The sequence below is a fragment of the Oreochromis aureus genome, linkage group 18 (assembly GCF_013358895.1).
Source record: "Oreochromis aureus strain Israel breed Guangdong linkage group 18, ZZ_aureus, whole genome shotgun sequence".
Classification (NCBI taxonomy): Eukaryota; Metazoa; Chordata; class Actinopteri; order Cichliformes; family Cichlidae; genus Oreochromis; species Oreochromis aureus.
Genome location: NC_052959.1, coordinates 25,536,169 through 25,562,580, shown reverse-complemented (window position 1 = coordinate 25,562,580; position 26,412 = coordinate 25,536,169). Strand labels below are relative to the sequence as shown.

Below are 26,412 nucleotides of genomic sequence, written 5' to 3'. Positions count from 1 at the left end.
ATGTCCTTAAGAAATATTTTAAAAATCTATCAAAGACCTGACGCAGGACCTGAGAAAGGCATCTGGCCCATCAGTTGATCCATCTACTGTTATCTGTCTACTTAAGAATAATCAGGAATGATTTCACTGGTTGGATGTCTGTGAAGAAACCATTTACAAGGAAGGTAAGCAAGGAGAAAAGGTGGTCATCTGTGGCAGCAGGTCTTGATCCAAAAATGGCCTGGTGGTTGGTTGTCTGGTTGTTGGGGTTTTCTCCACATTACTGTAGACTCTTTACCTTACAATATAAAGCACTTTGAGGCAACTGTTTTTGTGATTTGATGCTATATACATGTTTATGTTGTGTGTTTCTAGGAACAGACCAGCATCCTTGTTTGTGTCTGCTGACGTGATCCCAGCAAGTCCCTGCTCAGACAGAGTGGACGTCCGGCTGCAGGGCTTCCAGAAAACCTACAACCACCAACAGCAAGTGTTCTCGCAGCAACAAGGTACCGACAACATCAAGTCAAGTAGTGTAAGCGAGGCGTGTGTTCAATGCCATGCTTCATCTTCGTCTCCTCTGTGGTTCTCCTAGGCTGCCTGTATGGAGACGGAAAGATGGCTCAAGCACCCAACGATGGAGGTTTTGAGCCTGCAAGTTACTTCACCAACCAGCCCACCTCCCACTCTACAGGTCAGACATCAACTACACAAATGTAGCTTGTTGCTAACCATATCTGTGCTAACCTGTAGTATTCTTTTAGAGCTGAAACAAGCTTTCTAATGTGATTTTAAAAAGAACTATAAAGCTGATAATTATCTGACTAAATAAGCTAATAGCTTTTTATCCGCTTGTTGTCCATTTGGTCAACTGAAGGTTTTTAGAGCCTTTTTACTAAAAGCAGCTACTGAAAGTGACACTGTAAGAACAGTGGGAGCAAACTGAGACTACAAATGTACTGAGCAGACAGATAAACAGTGAGCTGTAGTAGGTTTTAATATTGCCTCATGGTTTCCATGCTGTTATTGATGCAATTTATTATAAAACATTGATTATAGTTGCTCAAGCAATTATGGCAACTATCCATTTGCATTTTTTTAAAACTTCCAACTAAACTCTTTCCCATATGTAATAATAAAACCTTTCACATTTAAATAACTCATTTGCTGTTGAACATTATTATTGTTGTTGTTGTTGTTGTTCTTATTGTTTGTTTGTTTTCCTTCTGTCAGGGTTTGACTTGCTGCAGGACCTGCAGGGTCAGGCGGGGGGCGGTTACTCCTTGCCTCCCTGCCCAGACGACAGCTTCCTCTTCCAGGCAGGTGGCGTCGACCGCTGCCTCAGTCAGATTTACTCCGTCTATCTGGACTCGTGATGGCCACCCAGAAAGATGCTATGCAGCATGAATGAGACAGCTGACAATCACTCACTTATGTATATATCTAAGGATCGTTTTATCAGCATTGTTCCTTTTTTGGCAAGAGAAAAAAGCCAGTGGGAGTTTAAATGATACAAAAATAACTAGAGGCTGAAAAATTCTCGTTAAGCTGTGGATCTGTGGACAAACAAACAAATGGCCAAAAGGGAAAATCGCAGAGAGACAGTACTGTGCAAGAGTCTTGACCCACCCAACATTTCTTTATATTTCGCTAGCAAAATGGGAAATAGGCGATGCCATTTGTTGAAATGTTCAAAGATATAAGGCAGAAACAGTGTTTGCAGATTTCTAAAAAGCTTGAAAGTCAATATCTGGTATGACGCGTTCATTTAATTTCTTTAAGTAGTCTTTAGGAAATGTCCTCCAGACTTCTTGAAGAACATTTAAAGCTTTTCTTTGGATGTTTGTTGCATTGAGCTTGTGCTCCGTCAACATGATCCCACACTGTTTCAGTAATGTTGAGGTCCGGCCTCTGGGGAGCCCAGTGTGTTTTTCTATTCAGGTATGCTTTTACTGCATCTACAGTGTGTTTGGGAGCTTTGCCACTAAGATGATTTTCAGATGGTATTGAATGGTGGACCGAAATCTGACAGTATCAGTTGTGACAGGATCCCCAAGGGCATGTCTGTCAGATGATAATACTATTACTAGAATAGCGTTATAAGCCTGCCACTTCTTCATTTGTCCCTTGCTTGTTCAGTTCCCTAAAATTCTTTAAAGATGCTGCTCAGAGGTCAGTGTTAAGTGGCTTAATAAACAAAAACATTCCTGTGAAAATGCCCAGGTACAGGCTCTAACCAGTGTCCAAAGAAAAATGTTCAAAGAAAGCCTGGAGGGCTATTGCTCAAGAGCACTTTAAAGATTACAAGAAGGTCTGGCTCCTTGGAAGTAAAGTATAATGAAATTAGGAGTTGGTCAAGATTTCTGCACAGTATTCTCAGTGGCAAAGTAGCAATGACTTTTTTTTTCTAAACTCAGAAATGACCACAACATTTGTGTTTTCTGGATAGAAGGAGCTGCATGCTTTATTTTCTTTGTCTTCGTCTCCAATGTTGATCTTAGCTAGTGAGGACACTTCTGCCTCCGCAGCGGCTTGGTTTGTTGGAGATAATCAAAGAAGTAATCCATAATGCAATGCTTCCCAACCTCGTGTGGGTACATGAAGTGGAATGTAGAAGATGATTATAAAGACATCAGTAAAACAAAATATCCACATTCACAAAATATTCAAATTTCATATTTTCTTGTTGTTTGTGTGTAAATATTTTTATTTTTTATTTTTGCAGTCCTCACAGTGATTTAGATAAAACAGTGGAGGTTCGAGAATAACTCACAGACATAAAGTTGTAAATAAAACGCTCAGATTCAGTTTTTTAATTCAACACATTCAGCAGTTTAAACATTTCAAAGCTTAGTCCAGCGTTTGGGAGAGATTCTTGCTGTGTGTTTATCTGAGTTACATAAGAAGACTGATATCTCTTTCTTGTTGTTGTATTAACTATGAAGCTACAGCTACCAGCTGGTTAGCTGAGTGCGGGATAAAGACTGGAAACAGCTAGCATGGGTCTAACAAAAGCAATAAAATGGACCTAAAAAACCTAAAGATGCTTTCAGCTGCTCCCTTCTTTCCAAGGGGAGGCATAGCAAATGGTTCCAACCATAATCAGTTATCATAATCAGATAATCAGTCTATTCGTTTATGTTTCCAGTGATATCTCATGTGTTTGTGTGGCCTCTGATACAGTAAATCACAATAAAGTTAAACTGAAAGATACTTTTTTTCTTGTAGTTCTCAGGAGGATATACACTCAGCTTCGCTGATGTAGTGTCCCTCCCCCATTCATCCAGGTTTGGTACTGGCACTGAGGGAGTACACTGGCTTGAGTCACTTGAGGCTGGCTTTGTGTCTCCTCCCAGTCTCAAATTTTGATTTTTTTTTTTTTTTTTTTGTATGTATGTAAAACAAATGTGTTGACCACAAAAAAGCTCAGTTGAATGTCTGAATACAAATCTATAAACTGGGAGTCTTAACATTTAGATGTGCTGCGAAGGGAAACACAGAGGTTTATGGTTGCATGCCATCACGTGGACAGAATGAAATCTTTCAATTTTCCAGGTTTTTTTTGTTTTATATGAAATCTTTAACACACAAAATGCTACTTTCAGCTACTCCCTTATTGATCACGTTAACAGGAAGCATGTAAACAAACCAAACTGCTCAGAGAAAATGTATCTATAATGTCAGTGTGCTTGAATCATCACAAATTAATACAAATGTAGGAAAGCCTTTGCACTACACAATATCACTGTTGCTATAATGTGTTTTCACTTATTCAAAGCAAATTCATGTATGGAACCTCTGACATTTATAGTTTTATAAACATAGCCCACATCCTGTACAGCTGCAGTTTATGATGTCCTTGCCTGTAGCTACAGGTAGCACCTCAGTCAGTTACACAGAGGCCTATCAACAAATGTTGGTATTAAGTATCCTGGACATTAAAAAAAATGTAGGCATCAAGGTATTTGTAAACCTTTAGATTTTCTTTTCTCTAGGCTGTGGACATTTTAATGATCAGTGGTCATACATAAAACGACTCAAATCAGCTTTAAACCACTTTATGGATGTATTTGATCCAGACCTTTTGATGATGGTGTTTAAAGTGTGCACATTACCACCACTGTGCAACAGAAATGCTTTTTCTGCAGACGTCCATAAGGGGGTGTCACAATACGTAACATCTGTTTCCAAAATGTCCAAACTGCTTTACTACAACATCTGTATTCATCATGTGAAAAGGCTTGTTTTTTCTTTCAGAAACACAATGACTGGAAAAGAGCAGCAGTAAAACTGTAAATTCTTTTCTGTATCTTGGTAATGACTGAGGGTTAATTTGGTCTGACAATAATTAGATCCTCTAGGAGTGTAGTGGTTTACACATTTTCCTAATAAGTAAAGAAAGTGTCTCCTCCCAGTTTAAGACTGGGAAGCACAACAGGAAGGGCATCAAGTGTTTAAAAATGTCTCAGCCAATCAAACTACCTGCTGTGGTGACTTCTTATGAATAAAAGAGCAGCTGAAAGTAGCTTTTTAATAGAGCGGTGGAAGTTGTTTCATTTTATCCCATTCATATGTGTGTGAAATCAAAAGGATGAATTTTAAAAAGCACGCTTTATGGTGTGCACAACATTATACTGTCTCAAGGAGGAAGCTTGGAAAACATTTTAAAGCTGTATGAAGCTATTTCCAGTCCTCATGTGAAGCTAACCTAACCCAGCTGCAGCCTTACACTAAACAGTCATCATATGTAACTCGCAACAAGAAAGACCTCATCTGAAGATAACAATTTACTCCTTTAAGGTCATAGTGTGTGTTTGTGAGTAACCAGATTATCTTGTATCTGCAGTGTCAATGAGCAAACTCACTCTGCTTGTGACTAGAGGGGAAACTGCAGCAGATACCCAAAACAGGGCTGCTGTATAGAAATGTTCCAGAAATGTCACAAAGGGGAGTTGGTGTGGATGAAACAAACAAAACTATGCAATAAACTGCACTAAAATAAAGTTATTCTCAAACACAGGACAGCAGTATAATCGTTTTTGCAACAGTGTTATTCGTTTCTTCAGCGCGCTGCCTTTTATGTGTTTATTGTACAGTTTCGATCAGTGTTATTTTCAGTGGGAGGAGGCATCCGTTGTTTACAGTATCGTCTCTGCACTCTTTTCTGTCTCAGTTTAGAGACTTTGAGAAAATGGCCAACCAGAAAATGTTTACACTGATTTTGTAGTAATTCAAAGTTTTCTTATTGAACTGTATACAAATGGATCTGTCTTTTATACCAAAATAAAAAGAATCGGTTTGTATTTGCTTGTTTTTGTTTTTAAGTACTGAATCAGTGCATGTTCTGCATTTTAGTGTGAAATATGACAAACAATGATTATAGTTCTTAATTTTGTTATTTTGGGTTTTGTGATTCCATGTTTAGAAGTTGATAATCTTGGTTGGGTAATGCTGCCATCTACTGGATCAGCTGGATCAAGTTCATTCCCACTCTAAATTGTAAGACTTTTGAGAGGTTATTAGTTACATTTCATGCATAGGACAGAGACCTAAAACCTGAATCCTCTCTCTAACATTGTACTTTTAGAAACTCTAGGAACCAACAGCAAGCCTGCAGTCTGAGAGCAAAGGGCTCAGGTTGGCTAAAATGATATTATGAGGCCTTTAAGGTGTGATAGGGCCAGGTTACTCAGCACTTCTCTCTTTTTAGTCCTCTGTTAATACACTTCCTGCAGGATTTAGCGGCACTAGCCATGTAATCCATTCAGCTGCTCTTCATTAGAGTTAAGACGATGTTGCATAGAGGTCAAGTATTGTAGCCATAATGACGGGCACTAGTTAATAAGTCAGATGAGTCCAAAGGGCATTGTTGTATTTAACCTTATAACAGAGAGTCAGGAAGTTCAAATTAAAAAGAAAAATGCAGGAAAACAGAGTGAGGCAGGAAGAGAAGCTGATAGCTCAAAAGGCTTCAATTAAATATATAGAAACCAGGTCTAATATTCAAAATGTACTGTAATGACGATGTTACAGTCTACTACAGTAGGGGGCGACTTGCACCTTTAGTCTAACCACAGTAAACCTAAAGACGAGGAAGTAAAGTTACCCATGAGCAATCACGTAATTTCCTGCAACCTGTGGAGGTAACTGTCGCGCGGAGGTCCGCCATTGCGTCTGCATCTGCTTTTGTTTCTCACAGCGGTAAGAATATTTTCTAAAGTTACGTTACATTAAACTTGAATATACCGAAGCATCCAGTGTGTGTCAGTCTGCACAGTCTTAAAGTGTTAAACCTGTCAAAGCGAGTGTTTGGTTTTAGCTGTCAGCGCTTGAGATAATCACGCATGCGCAGACCAGAACTTCCTTTATTGGTCACAGCTGATTGGTGCAGAAACAGGTTCTTCAATACTTTATCTGAATTGATAGAAAATTTAAATGTTTACTGGTTTGATGGGGTTTTGTTATATTAGTGTGAATTTGAAGGTTCAGTCTGGTTTTGTGTGTGTGTGTTATTGTTCAGTCTGGTAATAGAATAACAGTTGTGTGGTTGATGATGATTTGCATTTGTCAGAGAGGAAGAAAACCTACATTTTGGATAATAAACTGTATTTGGTAGCGAAATTGTTTCTTTTTGAATCAGCTTTAAAATAAATTCTTACATATAGCTCATTTAAAAGATTGTGACTCTTGGAGCTTACAGTGACCCTCGCAGTTGACAAGCCTAACAACGTGTAAGGAGACGGTTGGCATTTAACCTAGTCACTGTCCTGGAAACTGGCTCCTAATGTGGGCTGTGTATTTTATTGTTTCGTAATTTATAAAATAACCATGTAGAACAAGTAATAATGGTAATAAAAAACTGTTTTCCAGATGCAGCCATCCATAATTAAGACTGGATGCCAGTTAAAGAGTACAACTGGGAACGGTTTACAGCTGGGCTGCCCTCTGTGTCCCAAATTCACCACCACACGTGCAAAGACCATGTGCAGACATCTGGAGTCCCACATCAAAAATGCAGTATATTTCCAAGGTAAGCTGATGACAAGAGGAAATAAATGTGGGCTTCTTTTGATTAACAGCGTTGCATTTACCGTACATTTAAAGGTCAACAGTTTTACTTACTCTTACCAACTCTGATTTGGAGTCAGTAGATCAGCTTTAGAAGAAAGCTAGAGTTACTTTGAAAGGAACATGATTTTTAAATATTTATGGCATCGCCTCACTGAGTAAAATCACAGCTGGACAGCTAAATTCCTAACTGTGATGTATGGCTGTCCCTTGCAGATACAAACATTTGCAGATGCAACCTGCCTTGCCGAGACACAGGTCATTACCACTGTCCACACTGTGAGAAAACAATCATGCGCAAAGAGGATATGACATTACACGTAACTGGATGTCGAAACACATGTGATACAGTGCCACCTTCGGCATAAATCGGGGCACCTGCATCATCGTCGTCATCCTTTTTCACTCCCCGTGCTTCCCAGCAGAGGTCAGCACAGCCTCCTTTGGAGTGTCACTTTCCCCCATCAGCTGGAGAGGACACTGTAATGTCAGACCATTGTTACACACTTGTGTCACCTGTTGACACTCCGCAAACCTGTCAGCCAAACTCAGCTCCCCCTCCAGACGCCTGTCTGTCTGTCTGAAGCCGCATAGCTGCTCTCTTCACGTGTGATGTATTTAAAGTCAGTTAAGTGCCCTCACTGCGCCGTCGTTCTCTACTTATTGGTGCACATACAAAGAAAAAATGGAAACCAACCAGACATTATAGCTGCATGTCATAGTAAAAGCAAAAGTGTTAGTAAAGCTTATGGCCTCTTTGACTTCCCAAAAGGCATTCATGTGTGACTTGGAGGACTGAGCTGCCTCAAACAACAGTGGGGGCTGTACAGTGGATCATTGACAGTATGTGGAGAAAAACACAGTAGAAAATTTGCTGACACATGTGTATTCCACACTGAATCGATTATATTTTGGTCTTTATATTATAATTTCTTGTTCAGAGGGAATTCAACATATTTTTTGCACTTTATTAAAGGAGCTTTGTTTGGTTCACAGTTCCACATCATTTTATTATTATTATTATTATTATTATTATCATTTTTAGGTCTCAGACATCTGAAAAAAACTCCATTTAACATACTCATTTCTGACTGAAATATATATGTATCAAAAGCAAATAAAATAAAACAGAGTCTAAATGACATGAAATGACAATTATTAAGTCTGAAATGGAGTAGGAAGAAGATCATATTTTAATCCCTACCCCATCAACATTCTATTGAATCCCACATTGGCATTCATCACAGATCACAAAGTAAACAAGGAAGACATGCACAGCTACAGTGATAGATATAATTTGTACAATTTAGCATAGTTATATATACAATGGTGATCAACTTTATCAGTTTCATATTCTTCCAAAAGTAGTTTTCAAACATCTTTATGAACTGACTAATGCCTGAACATTGCTGTAGGTCCACAGTAAAACAGTTTTACCCCACAAATAGTAAGACAAAAGGTTTTAACCTTTGTCCGTGTTTTAAGAGTCTTCAGAATTTTCCCTCAATTCATAGTCCCCTTCTCTGTCAAAAACATCCTCTGTACGTTTCCTGGTAACATATTGTATCTGGCTTTGTACATAATTTTTGCAGTTTTATATTTTATAAGATCCATAAACTTCAGAATTTTTAATTTCAAGAACATGATGTTAGTGTGGTCTAAATCCTTTTAGTAATCAGATTGCTTTTTCTGAATTTTACATAATGGTTGAAGTGAAGTTTTGTATGTATTTCCCCAGATTTCCACACAGTATTCCAAATATGGCAATATAAGTGAACAGTAAAGTACCGGAGTGATTTGGAAGGCAAAAATGTTTAGCTTTACTCAGTACAGCGATGCTTCTTGACAGTTTAGCTTGTATATGCTTTATGTGAGGTTTCACAGCAGATTTTGTTATCTATTATCACACCCAGAAATTTTGTATGAGAAACTTGCTCTACTTCAACATTATTTATTAACAATTTTGCTCCAGCATCTTTTTACAATTTCCAAATAACATAAATGTAGTTTTTTTTCAAATTTAGTGATAACTTGTTTCTGTCAAACCATGTTTTCAGTTTAATCATTTCTTGTGTGACATTTCCAAAAGCTGCTGTGAATTCTCTCCAGCACAAAAAATATTTGTATCATCTGCAAATAAAATAAACTGTAATATATCAGATGGCATATATCATTGATGTACAGGATAAACAGCTTTGGTCCTAAAGGAACTGCACAAACAATGTCCAGGCACTCTGATTGATATTCACCAATCTTCACAAATTGTTGCCGGTCTCTCAAGTAACTCCTTACCCACTCTAGCACCAGTCCTCTAATGCCATAGTACTCCAGTTTATCAAGTAATATTTCATGATTAATTGTGTCAAAGGCTTTTTTTAGGTCAATGAAAACACCAACTGTGCATTGTCTTTGATCTATATTGCTGGTGATATTTTCAATTAGTTCCATTAATGCCATAGATGTTGATCTATTTGGTCTGAAACCATACTGACTGTCCATTATTATTTTATGTTTATCTATAAATTTGTCAAGTCTATTAATGAAAACTTTTTCCAGTATTTTTGGGAAACAGAGAAACAGGCCTGTAAGGAATTGGGATCTCCATTTTTAAACAGTGGTATTACTTTAGCTGTTTTCAGAATGCACCAGTTTGTAGAGACACAAATGTATGTTAAGGGTTTGCAATGCCATCGATCACTTTTTAACGATTTCCATATCAATGTCATCAAAGTCTGTAGAATTTTTTGTTTGTGATTTTCCAACAATATCAATTATTTCCTTTTCTTCTACCACCGTTAAAAACATTGAATGAGGATTACGGTCAATGAGTTTAGTTTCTTTCTCTGCAGAATTTGTGATATTAGGAATTGTATCAGCCAAGTCTGGCCCAACACTTACAAAGAATTTATTGAACTCATTAACCACATCACTCATGTTACTAATATTTCTATCATTATTAGTGAAATATGAAGGATAATTTAACTGCCTAGAACCATTTTTAATGATGGTATTTAATGTTTTAGGTCTCCTCTGCCTCCATTTAACCTCTTCTGATTGGTTGCCTATCACAAGCATAAGGTTTGAACAGCAGCTGGATGGTTCTTTGTGGCTGAGATGATCATATTTGGATATCCACTCTCACTGGCATCATACAGATGAGGGAATTTTTGGTGGTCAAAGATCACAAAATTTTGACAATACCTGAAATATTGATCTACCAAGTCTTATAAAATTTCACTTAATTTGTCAATTTGTCAATATTCAGAATAGAAAAAAAAAAAAACATTCTGGAAAGTTTTCAGCCTTATGTCTCAGGTACAGGTGGTCAAATTTTGAGAGTGTGTTGGTTTAGGCCGAGGCAGAAGTCCTAAAAGCGACGCGCATTAAATCCTAACAGCAGCATTTTAACTCTGTGGTACAGAGCATCAGTGACGCTGGCCCGTGCTTATCTTTGTAGTTGCCATCATGTATTTGCAGTTTCCCTTTCAGAGCAGGAGAGCCACAATACAAGGGGCATCAAGTGGCAGAGAAAAGGACACTAAAGAAACTGCTGGACATTATGGACAATGCTGGGCATCCACTGCACACGGCCATAAACAACCAGAGGAGTCTGTTCAGTGACAGGTTGCTTCTCCCAAATTCAAGAACCAACAGACTTAAAAACTCCTTTGTCCCACACGCCATCAAACTGTTTTCTCTGGAGGGGAGAGGAGGGAAACAGGAGGACAAAGGAGGGGGAACAACTAAGCTGCAGTGCCTTTTCACTGTGCAATACTTTTTGTTAATATCCAACGGTGCAATAGACTCACAATACTTGAAATGTGCAATTCCCTTGTATTCTTATTCCTATTTATTCTATTTATCCCATTTGTATACTCTTTATTTATATATGTGTATATATGGTATATTTCTGCTCACATTCTGTAACTTCTGTCGGTGCTGTGCTACTGGAAACCGAATTTCCTCGAGGAACCCGCCTGAGGGATTAATAAAGTTTCATCTCTCTCTCTCTCTCTCTCCCTAATTAAAATCAGTATTTTATTTATTTATTTTTAAGTGAGTAAGGGGATGAATTTGCAGTGTGTAACATTTCTGTCAGAAATTGGTCCATAATGAGCACAAGTGCTGTCATTGCACTCTGCAGTAAGCCACTTCATTGTAGTTTGTTTTTCTTCTTCTCTCATCTGCAATTTTACTGTTATTTTATAACCTTTATTAAATCTTTTTCAAACTGCTACAATTACTGGGACTCAGAACAGTCGAAAGTTTCTAAGATGAATTTTTGAATCTTCCAATGTATAAGTCTGACTTTAATAAATGCCTATATTTCAGAGGCTATACTCCTTCACTTTTACTTGAGTAATAAAGTTGAATCGTTGATTCAACTCTTGCCAAAGTGACAAGTGTGTTTACTTGTTCCACTAATTATTAATTAAATTACCAATACAACATATGCACTCAATTTTTACTAAATTTTGCTACAATTCAAGTTTATATTTACCTGCTGTAGGAATTTTTTTTATTATTTAAAATACGCTAACAATGGATTCATGCGATCCTGAGTAGGTGAAATGTTGAAAACGACTTCAACCAAGAGGTGGCGCTCTGCCACATCACACACCTTCAGTGGCTTCAGTTAAACTTTGCCCGGTGCTCAGCGAGGGTTCAATCTGTCGTCTTCAACCAAATAAAGGGTCACATTGTGTAAGGATTAACTTTATTAACACCCACACAAAGATACACTCCCTCACACAAGCAGGAGGCTGTGTTTCCACACTCCTCTCGGAGGAAGACGCGCCCCCGGATTCGCTGGAAGAGGGGAAGCCCTTCAGACGGACCACTTGATGGGATGCAGAGAGGAGAGAGGAGCTGCTGCCGTGGCTGTGCGTGATGTTCGAGTCGTCCATCAGGGTTACAGAGCAACACGCCTGTAGCTGACATCGCAGGTAAGGTGATGTTTTTAAATATGGACTGCGTGTTTGTGCGTCAAAACGCACCTTCACTTAATTTTTAGGAAGTGTTCCCGTATTTTTTTCAATTATAGCCACTTTGTTTTGGTCCGAGTCGTAGATTAATATTATTTGAATGTGTTTTTATGGTGAACAGTGGCCAGATTTAAGCACTGCAGGTGGTCACGGACTTATGTGACCCAGTGCTATCCAACCACCTTCAGAAAGTCGACCATGCACCAAAGTGTTTAGAATGTTTAATTAGTTTGATTTTGCTAATTATTGAATTACATTTGTATATTTAACAGTATTGAGTTTGTAAAATTAAAATTTTACACAATAAGCCCCCAAATCACCCCCCCTCCCCCGAAAAGTGTCTAGCGCGGAGCTGCCCAGTGTGTGGTCAGCTGCAGCTCTAATTTAGCTCAGATATTTTCTGCTCAAATGAAAGGAGAATGGAGACCGTTATTTCAGAGGAAGCTCTGCTCCCAGAGAGGATGTAGCAACTCACATTGCTGGTCAGTGAGATCATCCTTGTTCTCCAGATTTAAATCCTCTTAAGGCGTAACTCAGAAGATCTGCAAAGGTCAGTAAGTGACTTATGTTTGTGTGTAGTGTCAGAATCCAAAGATCAGCTCATCAGCCAATGTTTGCACTGAATACTGGACATAAACTGATTGACACCTCAAACAAGGCAGGTCAGTCAGATGCTGCTCAGCAGGGGCCCTAAAACCTTTTCACTGCCCCTGTTATCAGGGCAAGATGGGAGTTTGACATTTCAGACATGCAGTTATCTTAACAAGCGACTGCATGAACTTAGTTGCACATATACGAGAGCTGTCCAGACTTGGCTCCTACTCAGGTGTGAACATTTGAACCAAAGTGTCCAACTCCAGGCAAATTGTTTCCTTTACGCATTTTCCTTTTCCGTGTTCAGAGGGATGTTCCTGGGTCTTGATAGCCATCAATTAGAACAAAGATTTCTCACAGGGCTGTGCAACATGCAAATGAAATGGTGCATATTATAAATAAACAGAGCACTATACAGGCTCTGTTCAAACGATGACATATGAACATCCACTGGTACATCTTAAATTGGTGATTGCTGTCTTGTTTCCTTATTTTTTGCGGATTTGTCAATAAATGTCTGCTTTTTAATCTGGACCTAACATGCTTTTCCTTAGTTTCTGTCATACATATACAATTAGAAGACTGGATTTCAATATTAAACATGAGCGGAGTGTTAAAAACTGATGTCAAAGTGTAAGTATTAAGTGTTTTTAAAGACAGTTTTTCCTGCTCTTGGCTCTGTATAATAATAATATAGTCATCTACCCAAACAAGGATCTGGCTGTGAGGTCAGAAGCACCAACTGCCTGCTGTGAAACCTTCTGTTTGTGAAGAGCAGCCAATCAGAAAGGGAATGACTTGTTTCAGAACCAAAGAGCTGCATCAAGCTTCGGTATAGTAAAAAAAGAAAGAATTATAGAGAATAATACGCCCCCTTTAATGAGGTTTTACTCCATATATCAACTAATCAGCATCCCAGGACAAGTGAATGTCACATATTCAGTACTCTGCAACAGATTTAGATGTTTAGTTTCCAGCAGAGAGACCTCCAAGTTCCCAGATTTGTCCTGAATAAATATGAGAAAATAAAAATATGGAGATGGAAGTGATCATATTTTATTCAGATTTTATTCCTCTGAAGAGGAAACATGCCTGTATGTCATCCCAGGAATGCTCAGGGCAGAAGGAGCAAATGACTGTTTTCACCCCTCACTTTTAGTGTCTTTCAGCTCATCTTTTGTTTTCTGACCAGCGTTGGTTCACTCTCACTGCTCTCCTGAGTGTCTATTAAAAAGCTATGTAAACTGTCTGTGGACTGCTGGCTTCGCACCAAACTGCAGACACAAAGTTAGAAACCAGCTGGTGAACACACTGGAGCACATAGCTGCTAAAGAGGACAGATATTTGTCTCAGGAGTTTGCGCAAACCAAACCAAAAGAAGAATGATATTGACTTTACATTTATCAGGTGTCCAGAAACTCGTCTCCAGTGACTGTTGCTCTGTTGCCATACCAGCCATTACGTCCAATATGACAGCTAAAGCTAGACCAGTAAATCAGTAGCCGAGTGTTGGAAAATTATTTAAAAGATATACCATTGCAGCCACACTGGATCAGGTTTATTAAGGGATAGTACTTTACTGTTACAGAGAACATTAACAAGGTTCATTTACGGTTTTTCAACTGTAAAATGCGTCATTCGGTCTGGAACTTGGTCAAACGTTTTTTTAAATGTAGCAGATATCATTAAAAGATCCTGCAGTGTTGTATCGTTTCTAAGCTTCTAGTTCACATTAACAGCTTGGCTTTGCTGGGAAAAAACAGCTATTCCCTGTAAAGGATGTGTCTTACTCAAAGTCACTTCATGCTATTATTAAAGAATTTAGTTTTAGTCTAAAGTGACTATTAAAATACACAATTAAAGCTGTTATACTCTCTATGAAGCTGTTTTCACTGTCAGAAGTGCAATAAGATCCCATTTAATACAGACTTTCCCCTTTAACATATACAGCCTCCTTCATACCGACCATATCTCATCCTCCCTCATACTCATACTGGAAATGTTAGATCATCTCTACAAGCGGCAGATATCAGCTGAAGGCAGATTATTTCTCTCCACTGACGCTCACTTCCTGCATTTGTTCAGGAGCCTTGCTGCTGTGCTGATATTTTAAGTCAAGGTTGAAAAAAAGCCATTTGTGCCTCTTTTATGTCCAGGAGAACATTTGGTTTTACAGAGGAACACACTCACGATCTGGAAGAGTCTGAGAAAATTATTAAAAACGCTACACTTGAGTAAACCAGGAATTATAGACATGTCTGGTTGGTTCTGGTCTGGGAATTGTGTTGTCCAACTTGGCAGTAGAGCCTCTGAGACTGCACGATTGAAGGCAAGCCTCTTTGGCCGGGACACATCCCACTGACACATCAAAGGCCCGTTCAAGGCCTTAGCCCCCCTTTTTATTTCTTCAAGAATGTATTTAATCATTTAGAACAAGTATGATAAATGGAACCAGTAGACAAAACAATCAAAATTATTTAGAACACATTCACACCGAATATTCACAGTCAGAACACGGCTATCCACATTTGCAAAGAGAAAATAAAAAGAGGAACAAACGGGCAAACACAGCAACCTGTTCATGAGCAGTTTTAATGATTTGCATTTCGCTGCTTGGAAGCGCACTGCTATCAGAGAGTGCTGTCGCTATAGAGAGTGGGTTCAATATATAACCCTTTTTGATATGACATCAAAATAGTGAAAATACATTGAGCTTTCTGAGACTTGAAGATTTGTGTCTTGTTTTCCCCAATCAAAGGTCCAAAATCCAGAGAACAGCTTAGAAGAAAAGCAAATGTTCTTATTTTAGAAGGTTTCAGATAAATTCTCTATCACTTGTTTAATTCTGCCATCTGGAGTTTGGCTGAGATTAGGAATCTCTTTTGTGAGAGTGTCCTGATTCGAGATAGGCGGGGTAGGAGAAACCAGGGATCCAAAGTAAGTAATGTTTATTTCTGTAGCACATTCCACAGGCATAAAAGTCACAAAGGACTGTACAAGAATTAAAACACAATTAATATAATACGAGAACCGTGTTAAATGAAAGCAGAATAAATTAAAAAGCCTGATTAAACAGAAAAGTTTCAGTCAGCTAAACAGAGCTGGAGTCGTAATCTGTTCCAGAGCCTTGGATCCACAGACTGCGAGGCCCTAAGCCCCTGGTGTTGTACGAGGAACAACTAATAGATTTTGAGCTTGTGAGCAAAGAGCAACAATAAGTTGAGATAAAAGTCACGGGGAGAACATGCACACTCCACCCAGAAGGTCCCTGCTCAGGTTTGAGCCCAGGAAGAAACACTAGTAACTAGCTGCCAGTTGTTACCATGTGAGTTTTAGTTGTGTGAAGGTGATTTGGGATAAGTCCGTCCCTACCTTAAGTTGGTTTCAAATGTTGGTTGCCATGGTTACATGAGGTCTACAGGCAGACCGTGGTTGTCTTGCTTTTTTGTTTGATGATTTATCACGTTCCTTTTTTTGGCGGGCGAAACAAACACCGTCTCCGGCCCGGCTTGTGTCATCCTGCCCGCTTCACATGTAAGTCATTTGGAAAAGAAAGGCCTTGTTTATGTCGACCACATGCGCTTTTATGTTCAGGCGGCGTCACAGTACACATGTGAGTTTTAGGAAGTGACCAGCAATTAGTTTATTTGTGTCTCCAAGAGCAGGTTTTCCATAATATTGTCGTGTCACGTTCTCCCAGCCAGACACACGGCAGGGATGAAACCTGAGTTTAAAGTAATTACGATGGAGTGAAATTACAGTGAAATAAGACATTTTGGGTACCATCCTCTGAGTCATCTTTGTTTTTTACTACACGTGCTGTGAAATTGTTTATTCCCGTACATTTTCAAAATGAACCTGTCCAGACGCTACAAAACAAAGTTTATATTTATGGATAAAAATAGCACATTTGTATTATGCTGTTGAAGTTATTTTTAAGTCCAGTTTGTGCCCTACACAGACATTAAGAGCATATATTCAGTGAGCTAACCATTTGTTTTTCCAAAACTAAATTAACCAGCAAAGTTTAAATGCACCAGAAGGTCATTTAAAAGCACTTACTGTTGTTCTGAAGAATCCCCACAGACTCTTCTACATCTGGAAGTAAAAATATTCAGCTCGCTGATTGCACAAAAAGATTTTTAACTCCAAGAAATGTTGTAAACACGTTCTAAATCTCATTTATCTTCATTGGAGGGCATATTTTTATCCCGATGGTCCAAAGAGTCACTGAGGATTCTGGAAAACCCATCAAAGAAACAATACGTGGGCTTTTCAAGCCCCAAATTTAACGGACAGAACACAAACTGGGAATAGCTAAAATCTGCTATGGATGCTATTTATATTTATCTGCATGGTTTATATAAACTCTGTATGGTACAAGTTACAGGTACAGTTACTGTGAATCAAAGCTGCCTTGAGCAAGTGCAGCTCATGTCCACAGAGTTCATGCTCACACACATAGCTGCTTTTATTAATCTGTTATTTATTTGTCACAAAGTAGTCTTTTCAGTTTATTTACTTAAGAAGTGTGCCTCCGTCGAGCGTACACACACACACACGCTCGCCCCCAACTTCCACAAATAGACTCAGAATCTGTGGGAAACACTGCTGCATGTTTGTGACCATAATGGTCCTCAGCATCATTTTTATCTCCATGTACAAAGCATGTACATCCTGTACACTGTGCAATTGGTAGCTTGCATCATATGTGAAGTCTTTAAGACTTTCTTTCAAGCAATTTTCTAACTACAGTTTTATACTTTAGTTGTATATCACTCTTTAAACAGCATGCTAATAAGCTTGGGAGTTTCTGAGTGGCATTATAATTTGTTATAATCATTTAAACAAAAATTCAGGCTTAAACTCAACTATTAACTACTGTATTTACCTTACAAAGTAAATTATTACAAGCAGGTTTACACAAACACACAGTTTAATCAACTTCAACCATAAACCCCAGAATGCTGGATGTTGTTTCAAAGAGCAAGTTTATTGACATATTGGCATCAAAGTGAGACATAGGTCCAGATTTGAGGGGGTCTAAGTCTGTGTAGATAACCTTCTTCTCAGATTAGAGTCCGGTTTTTCACTCCACTCATGCATGTGTAACTCCCATCTGCCAGTTAATAGATTACTTTCATGTGAGAGTCATAGTAGCATCTGTTTCCTCTCTCACAGCTAGCAACTGATCCCCAGTGATTCGCGTCACCATGCCAACTCCTACGATCCTCACAGCAACCTGGAGTCCACAGAGGAGCTGCTAGGTTTACAACTATAATTCCAGCTCTGTTAGCCAACATAAAGTGGATCCCTTCCTAGAGACAAGGAAGCAGGTAGGGTGGAGTAAGAGACAGAGCACCAGTATGTAGTGATGAAGTCATGTTTTCTGTGCTGGGTTTAACAGTCTTTTCTGTTTCAGAGATGGTTTTCCAGTGGAGTCTCCGGCTGATTTTCATATTGCTAGTGAAGACAGGACTTGCTGTGGGATGTGTTTGTCCAGCAGCCACCATTTTGTCCCAGTTTCCCTCCAAGGTTCCTGCTGATGTGTGCTGCCTGAACTACTCTGGATCTGCTTTCACCCGTGTGGACTGGTCTGTGTTTACCAATGAAACAAACATAGTGACACTGGATCTCTCCAACTGTAATATCAGCTCTCTCGATATCAGTGGCGAAGAGGCTTCTGGGGCCTCTGCATTGCAGAAGGTCTATTTGAGTCATAATAGACTAAAAATGTTACCAAGTGGGTTTCTGGCAAGGCAGCCCAGTATGAAGGAGCTGGATCTGGCTGGGAACTTACTTCAGGAGCTTCCTGGGGACTTTCTAAAGGACTCTAACAACCTCCAGAAGTTGTTTCTACAAGAAAACCAGCTAAAGTTCCTTCCTAGCTCTATATTGCAGAATCCGAGGCTTCAAAAGTTGGAGCTAGACGGGAACCGCTGGGACTGCTCTTGCTTGTTACTGGAAGGCCTGGAGGCAAGAAGGGAGGCTAATCGCACCATCAAACTGCAGGATCTGCTTTGGAACATGACCTGCTTCTCTCCCTGGCACCTGGCCGGCAGGACTGTGTTGTCGGTGAAGGTTACCGATGCGTGTCGGCCAGCAGGCCTCACAGCGCTCTTCATTGTCCTTCCCCTCCTTGTCCTGTCCACCTTGCTGCTCTGCTGGTGCTGTGGGAGGACGAGGAAGAAAAAAGAAGTGCCTACTTTCAGCAGCTCAAAAAAGAGGCCTCACAGTTCCAGCTCCAACGGCCAGAAGCATCGCAGCAAACAGCAGCCTTCAGCGGCTGAGCAGGGTAAAGCTGGAGAGGGGATCCTGAAGAACCAGCTGCTGCTTCGCCCAGCATCCGCCCTCCTGGGCAGCACCAGGGACATCTATGAAGAAGTGGAGATCAAGCTGGGCTCAGTAGAGTCTCTTCCCCGAGTCACCTCATGCCGCTCCAGCTCCAGAGAGGAGAGGCAAGGCTCCCAGGAGCCTGATGGGGCGAATAATACAGAGCTGGACACGGTGAGTGTCACAGAAGTGATGAAAGACTCAGCTGACAGGGAGAAAGCTTACATGACTCAGTCCACCGAGTACTACAACCTGGTGCCAGGTATCGAACTGGAGGACTCGGACCATGGCGAGTACGAGAATGTCGCGACATCATCTTCCACCAAAGAATAGATCAGCATTGCAGGAAATGCTTATCTGTGGCATTCACATGGTGCCTTCAAACCAACTTCCTGCATGATGAGGTCTTAAGATATTCCTGCCAAAGTTACTACAGGTTTTTGTCTGTCTTCTTTTTTATTTCGTCAGACCAGAAGCGCGTAGTCTCAGTTGGTTTGGCAACTGATCTACTTGAATCTCTCAAATCTCTCAAAAGAGAAAAGTTTTCCTTAAAGAAATAGTCATGTACTTGTGTCATAACACAGAAAGTTTCCAGAAGTTAGCCTCCCATAGTGCAAAGATACAGCAGGGCCTACTCTCTCTGTACTGCCCTATCTGATAAAGGCAGAAAGTAAAGCTAGGCAGAAACAGCACTGTAGCTCAATGAATGACAAATCTGTCATGGCTTCAATGCATGCTCACATCATGGTATTCTGAAAGTTTTTTATTTCTGCTTCTGTGTCTGGATTACATTTTTTAAGTTAAGTTTTAAAGTTTTAAAGCCTGGAAGTACCAAGATTTCTGTAATTAGTTTTGGAGGTTTGGTAACAGTTTACATCTGGCAAGAAGATGCTAATGCTAGTCCAAAACTTATTCAGACATGAATTCATACGTGTATTAGTGTCAGTGATCACAGGCAGCAATAGATGTTTTTTACAGTGGACATGTTGACTTGTCATAGGTGGAAAAGCACAGGTGGCATTGAGAACAGCGCAGTTTAAATTAGCAGTGAAAGACTTCCTGTAAGTCAAATGCAGCCGACACTGATGCGCCTGTTCTTAACCCACGGAAAAACATCTACTTTACACTAATTTGGTTTCTGTCAAAACCAGCACTGTTGTGTTGGCTTGCTTTGAGGCATAAATTTGGGTAATTAAATGTATACAAATTTAATGTTTTCAGTATTCTTGTTTGACTGGGCCTTTTTAAGGTAATGCTGATGTCTAACCTGGGCAAAGCCAGAGAGCTGTTTGCCCTTCTTCGAAAGAAGACCTGTTATGTTGGTCAGCTCTTTTTGGCTCCCTTTAAGCCAAGTTTCTTCTGATTGGCTGCCCTGTAGAAGGAGCAGATTTGAACAGCAGGTGAGTGAGGCTTTTGTGCTCACAGCGAGAGCTGTGTGCTTAGACCATATTACAGTTACCCACTCTCTATGACATCATACAGCACCCAGAGTAGAGACAAAAGAAAAACAAATGCTAAAAGCAGAATGAAGCCTGGGTTTTTGGCTCGCAGGGATTATACACACAATTCAGACCTTTGGCCTTTACTACAAGCATCCAACATAGAGTGCCTTACAAATTTCTTGGATCACCTGTCAAAAAAATAAGAAAACACATATCTTTCAAAAACTTTTACAACTTAAAATAACTGAATTCACTGAACTAAATTTTTCATACTTGAATTTGAGACAGTATACTGGACTTCAGTGAGAGGCCAGAAATGAATCAAACATAACATTCAAACACCCAAACTAAATTTTCTGGTCAGGAATGCAAGTAAATAACTTTTTTGCTCTTTTGTAAAACTTCTTATATTCTAGCATTAAAAATAACATTAAGTTAAATTGTATCTAGTGATAATCAGGTGGATATACTACATTTGAGTCCAGAAGTTCTCAGTCCTAGGAAGAACTATGCTCCTTTACCTCTGTCTCTATACTTAACACACAGATCAGGGAGCTTTATCAGTCTATAACTGGGTAGAAAAATAAATGTATTTCCCCAAATTTCAAATTAGTGTGTAAAAAAACAACAGCCAAATCAAAACAATGCATTAACTAGTTACAGGGACAGTGTGGTCCAGCCTCTACAGTATCACAATGTGTGAGGAAGTGATTTAATCTGGAGCTTTTCCTGTGGGACCCGAGGAACGCAGTGACGGCTTAAAAGGGAGGCCTGATTTTTCTTTCTTTTTTTTCGCTTATGGAAAAATGCTGAAAGAGATTTATTCTGTTTAATACTGAGTCCAGTGCAGTCTGCATTTAATGTCATTTTAAAGGCAAGGAACGAGGATATATTTTTAACTGCTAAGTACAGCAGCCTTTTGTGTCTACTTTTTCTTTACCTCACACAACTGTCGTTGTTCCAGCCATTCCTGTTCGACTTGTTGTACCGAACGCAAGAGGATTCCTGATTAAGCTGCACAAGCAGAAATATAGGTGCTGAACAATGACTAATCCCACCGCTATGTTCGTCGTTAATTTAGAGCTAAATGTAGAATGTAAAGCTAAGATGACAAATCTAATTTTATGTGTCTTTCATTGTTAAGGGAGGATAAAAGGACAGACGAGATGACGACGCTTGCTTTGCGTCACACACTGAAATGTGCAGAGAGTTTGAAAAAGGCCATGGCAGTTTGGGCCTAAATGCTGGTTTAAGATAAAAATCTAAGCAGTGCTTGTTCGGTAAAGTGGAGCTGAGACCTGCACGAAAGAAAACAGTGCACAGCAGGGTTATTGTGACAGTGTAAGACACTCGATTGTTATCAAAGATGTGGAAAACAGACGGATGTCTCGCTCTCACACTTGCTGGTTTCGCAGACTAATTGGTTTTTTTGTTCAGTGAAATACTGAGGGTGCAGCAAAGGGTGTGGAACTTCCTGCAATTGAAAAAAGCTGATCTGTATTTTCCAGATGAGTTTTCACATATTTTCCGTTTAAGCTTTATATATCAACATTGTAAGGTTTCTAAATGCTCTTCAGTCAAAAGACTAATGCATCCAGTTGATGCACAAAACAACTTGTTATGTTAATGTAAAAGGGACATACAGCTACATGCCACTGATGTGCAGTTCTGTGCATTTTAGATGTTATTCTATGGTTATTATTTCAGTGCCTGTCAAGCTTTATATTTTTGTCACAGGTTTACAATGGCAGCAGTTATGTACTGGACTTTATTTCTGACTGAATAACCTGCTGACAAAATTTAATTTTACAATTTGTGAAATAGCCATGAAATGTGATCTGCTTGTTTGTAAATATGGACAGAATTTGCCTCATTTATCCTGTGATAGTCGTAAATGTAGTATTTTAACCCAATCCACAGTCTTTTCCTAAAACTAACCAAGTAGTTTCAGTACCTTCATCTGGCCAAACAGGCAAAAATGATACACAAGTTAGCATATTGTTAGAGTCGGGTTGTACTCTGTTGCATGAATGTCTTGTCTTTATGCCCACCACTAAAGACAAGACATTTCCTGGAGTCTAAGCTCTAGTCACACAGCCCTGGAGACTGTTTGGGGACCTAGCAAGAGGTTGCTAGGGAAAATTTTTTTCTTCCTGAATAGTTGGCAAGTGCTTCCTGGGTGTTGTTGGATAAAATTAATTAGACAGAGGTATATAGTGCTGCACCAAATACCTTTTTGTGATTACTTTGGTTGCTAACAGATTGCTGTGATTGCCAGTAGTTTGCATGGAACATTCTAACTTGTCTGCAAACACTTGCCAACTACTCACTAAGTGGTTGTAGAAGTGTGAAGAGTGCAACGCAAACTGGGAACTGAGACATTTTGCTTTCAAAGTGAAGTTGTGTGTCTTCAAGCCTGTTAGTTTCAGTCGAATGACACACTTTTTCCGTGAAGATGAACATTCTCCAGTTCCTATTTTACGTTACGCTTCTTCAATCTTCACTACCAACTGGTAGTTGGATAGCAAGGGTTTGCAGTGAAGTCTATCTTCAATGCAAACTGCTAGCAGCCAAAGCAATCACAGTACAGTTGGTACAGTTCCTAGGTCACCTAAGCCCGTGTGACAGAGACCTTTGCTGAATTTCACTACATTTTAAAAGTTTAAATCAAATTCTATAATTTAGATTCAGTTAATAAACATTTTTTTTAGTTTTTTTTTTTTAACTTACTGTCTTTTTTATGTGTGTCCTTGTACATAAAAGGCACATTTGTTTTGACTATTTCACAAATTACATTGAAGCTACATTGAGATTCAAATGACTTTTGGTAATAATAAACTTACTTCATGAACTGGTAAAAATAAAATATTGTCTATGGTTTCTCAATATTATTTGAAATGACTTATGTAAAAAAATGTATATGGTGTATACAAAAATGCATAAAAAGAGTGAGGCTAAGACTACATGTAAAGTTAGCAATAAGTAAACCTTACCTTATGTTACCTCATATTTGAAACAGTGTGTTTTTAATTTAGAATGAATCAAGTAGTCTCTTATGATGTGGCCTCCCCAGTTTTGTTTTGTTTCAAGTTTAGCTAAAGCTTGATATATGTAAGATAACTTTTGCTAAACAACACTGATAACATTTGGGATTAGCATTTAAAAAACAGTAGAATGCTACAGTGAATGTACTATTAACCTTTTTTTTTATTTTAACCTGTAAACCCACACTCTAAAGTTGTAAATTAATCATATATTTGGTTAATTTGCTTGCTAGTTAGCAAACATGCTAACTTTTGAAATTTTAGGAGAGGCATAAAAAGGTGCCAACTTTCAAACTTCACTACACTAACTATACTTTTGCCTGTATAAATACCTACAAGTCCAAAGGTTTACATGTCTGGTGGATGGTAATGGTTCTAAATTACTGGACATTTGTGTTGTGCTATTGCTAAGTGTCAAATACATTTCAATAAACACACTTTTTTTCTAGACTAAATATATTTGAATTTGATTAAATTTAGTCCTGCTGGGAAATTAACCTTGCCAAAATTAAATAATGGGATACATGAAATCCAAATATTTAAAAAAGTAATCAAACTTTATAACCCTCCTTCATTTTAACGTAAGTGAGCTTTGTTTGACAAACTGTTTGTTAGCCTATAAAAGGCCTGTTAGGCATCTTAGTTAATAGGCTATGTAGGCTAGTTTAATCTTAAGTCCGGACCAGCAAAATCATTGTGTATGTTTTATTATCTTTGAACAAAGATTTTTAAAAAAAAGAAAAATAATTAACTATCAATTCATAAAACAGTTGATAAACAGCCTGAGATGTCTTAAATGTGTGATGTCAAATATAAGTCAAGGCTTGGGATTTTTTGTTGTTTGTTTGTTTTTTTATACTTAGTCAGTCTACTGTCATTAAGAAAGGCTACTGTTGTAAAGGAAAGAAAAACAAACTACGTTGGCTTGTTTTAGTAGTAAGTGTAATGTGGTTGTTTTTTTCAGTAAAAATGCTGTAAAATTGACAATGAGTCAGATATCTGCCTCAGACAAAATCGTATCCTGATTCTCTGTAATGTTAACACTTTGCAAATGCTGCGGACAGATTTTGTGCCATTGGCTACATATTTGACACCCTGTAACGTCTTCAGTATCACTGAATCATTAGTAATCATTCAGATGTAAAATGGCAATACTGTATGTAATAAAAGCACTGATTTTTTTTTTAACCACGTTTATACAGGAAGATGCACTATGTTGATTGTGTATACACTTTAATATTGTTGACAGAGAAATAAAAGCTTGTCTTTAAGTATTTGTGTTCAGTATCTCTGAAAACAGACTCCTAATCTTTTTCTGTGTTCCCCTTTCTGCCCTGACAATGACCCAGGCTGACCGCAGCTACCTGAAATCCCTCTTTTGAGCTCTAATTTCACTCACCGTGGGAAGTTGTAATTACAGCATTGGGTTACCAAAACAATCAGCATGGAAGTGCCATTCTCAGAGGTCTTAGCCACAATCAGTAGCCAAAGGCAGGAAATGACTAGGCTGGAACAGTTGCCTGAGTATCCATGGATGCTAATCTGGGCGTGTGTTTCATCTATAGATCAAGATCACAGACGAACCATTGTGTGTCAGTTTGATACTCGGGAGGGAAGCAAAGTAAAAAGCAAGACTTTTAACTTTTCTGGAACCAGTAATAAAGAGAGAATTTTGAAATAAAATCCAAACAAAGTGTTAAATATCTCAGATGTTCCTTTGATTGTTTTCTGTCAATAAAGGAGCCTCTGGGTGTCTCTGTTTATGAAGTAAATACAGGCCTCAGGGCTGAGGCTGAGAGCCATGCTGCGCATTACAATAATGCCACCTAGTGTCAGGAATTGAGATTAGTTCATCATTTTTATCGTGGGTATATTGAAAAAAAATCTCCTAGTAAAACAAAAATCAGTGCAAGTAAAAATGTAAACACTGTGAGACTCGGATTCAGGCTGGGAATAGGGAAGTCCACAGTGATTGCTGATCCAGGCTCCAGTGGAGGATACATGGCCTCATAAATGTCCAGTCAGAGGCGAGCAAACAGAGCCTGTGTCCAAAGCAGGGCTGGAAAAGAAGAGTCTGATTTACAGCGAGGTGCTGTAACTATGTGAAAAACAAACAAGTGAGCTAAGCACAGCAACCAGTTACAAAGGACGGAGACTGGAGGGATGGACACCTCTGACAGCTCTGATGTTTAGACTGCTGCTATCACAGTCACCAGTAAATAACACAGTCTACGCACCTAGCGGCCTCTGCTGAGCAATCAATCTGCATGCGCTCTGTTTGATTTTCTGTGGCAGGATGCTGAGATAGCAGGTCCAAAGTACTTATTTGTGTTACATCAGTAAAAGGCATGTCGACAGAAAAAGTGTGTGGTGCATTTTCACTTAAATATTGCTTTCCACTTTATTTGAACAGAAATAGCACATACAGCAGTCAGAATAGTATTACATATAGCTTAAAAAGCCACATTTTTATTATGTGTATGTGTCTCCCCATAAAATGTAAAGAAAGTCATAAGTGACAAAGCCCAAAAACCCCAGAAGGTACAGAATAAAGCAAAAACTAGACAAGAACACTGACTAATATGATTGTAGTTTTTAAGTGTGTATGTATTTACATGGTGGGCCTATATTTTAAAGGTTTCTTTATATGTGCATATGTAATTATAGAGTATGAAGGTAGCCATATGGGAAACATAGGTGGAAATAAGAACAAATGATTAAAAAACAACAGCAGATTTGTGCAATTGTGCAACAACGGGGGGAAGTGGTAAGACCGAGGGATGAAATGCTGCCTGGCCCGCTAACACTTCCCTGTGTATGTCATACTTGACTGTTTATTATTCTGTGGATATGGGGTTTTTACAACAGTAAATTTTGCATGTTAAAATTTAACATGCAAATTTTTTAAAGCATAATTCAGCCTTACGGTGAACTAGACAAAGCAAGTCAATAACTGTAATAAATACA

The 26,412-nt window shown here is 38.8% G+C and overlaps 2 protein-coding genes and 1 long non-coding RNA gene across 4 annotated transcripts in view; all 3 read left to right on the top strand.

Moving 5' to 3' along the window:
- Window positions 1-5,282, top strand: part of LOC116313424 (zinc finger protein GLIS1) — a 61,443-nt gene extending 56,161 nt beyond the window's left edge. For both annotated transcript variants that reach the window (XM_031731126.2, XM_039602854.1), the window contains exons 7-9: window positions 355-488; window positions 575-673; window positions 1,213-5,282. In XM_031731126.2, the coding sequence (XP_031586986.2) occupies window positions 355-488; window positions 575-673; window positions 1,213-1,355 (376 nt within the window). In that variant the 3' untranslated portion in view covers window positions 1,356-5,282. The remainder of the gene's footprint in view (window positions 1-354; window positions 489-574; window positions 674-1,212) is intronic.
- An 817-nt stretch (window positions 5,283-6,099) lies between these two features.
- LOC120434231 lies at window positions 6,100-7,707 on the top strand. Its single transcript, XR_005609005.1, has 3 exons — window positions 6,100-6,180; window positions 6,850-7,009; window positions 7,264-7,707. It is a non-coding gene; the product is annotated as an uncharacterized LOC120434231 (long non-coding RNA).
- Window positions 7,708-11,704: 3,997 nt separating this feature from the next.
- Window positions 11,705-24,716, top strand: si:ch211-106k21.5 (leucine-rich repeat-containing protein 26). The gene is made up of 3 exons (XM_031731142.2): window positions 11,705-11,993; window positions 17,808-17,962; window positions 18,049-24,716. Exon 3 carries the CDS (start codon window positions 18,051-18,053, stop codon window positions 19,290-19,292), a length of 1,242 nt encoding a protein of 413 aa, XP_031587002.2. The 5' UTR covers window positions 11,705-11,993; window positions 17,808-17,962; window positions 18,049-18,050; the 3' UTR covers window positions 19,293-24,716.
- The last annotated feature ends 1,696 nt before the right edge of the window (window positions 24,717-26,412 follow it).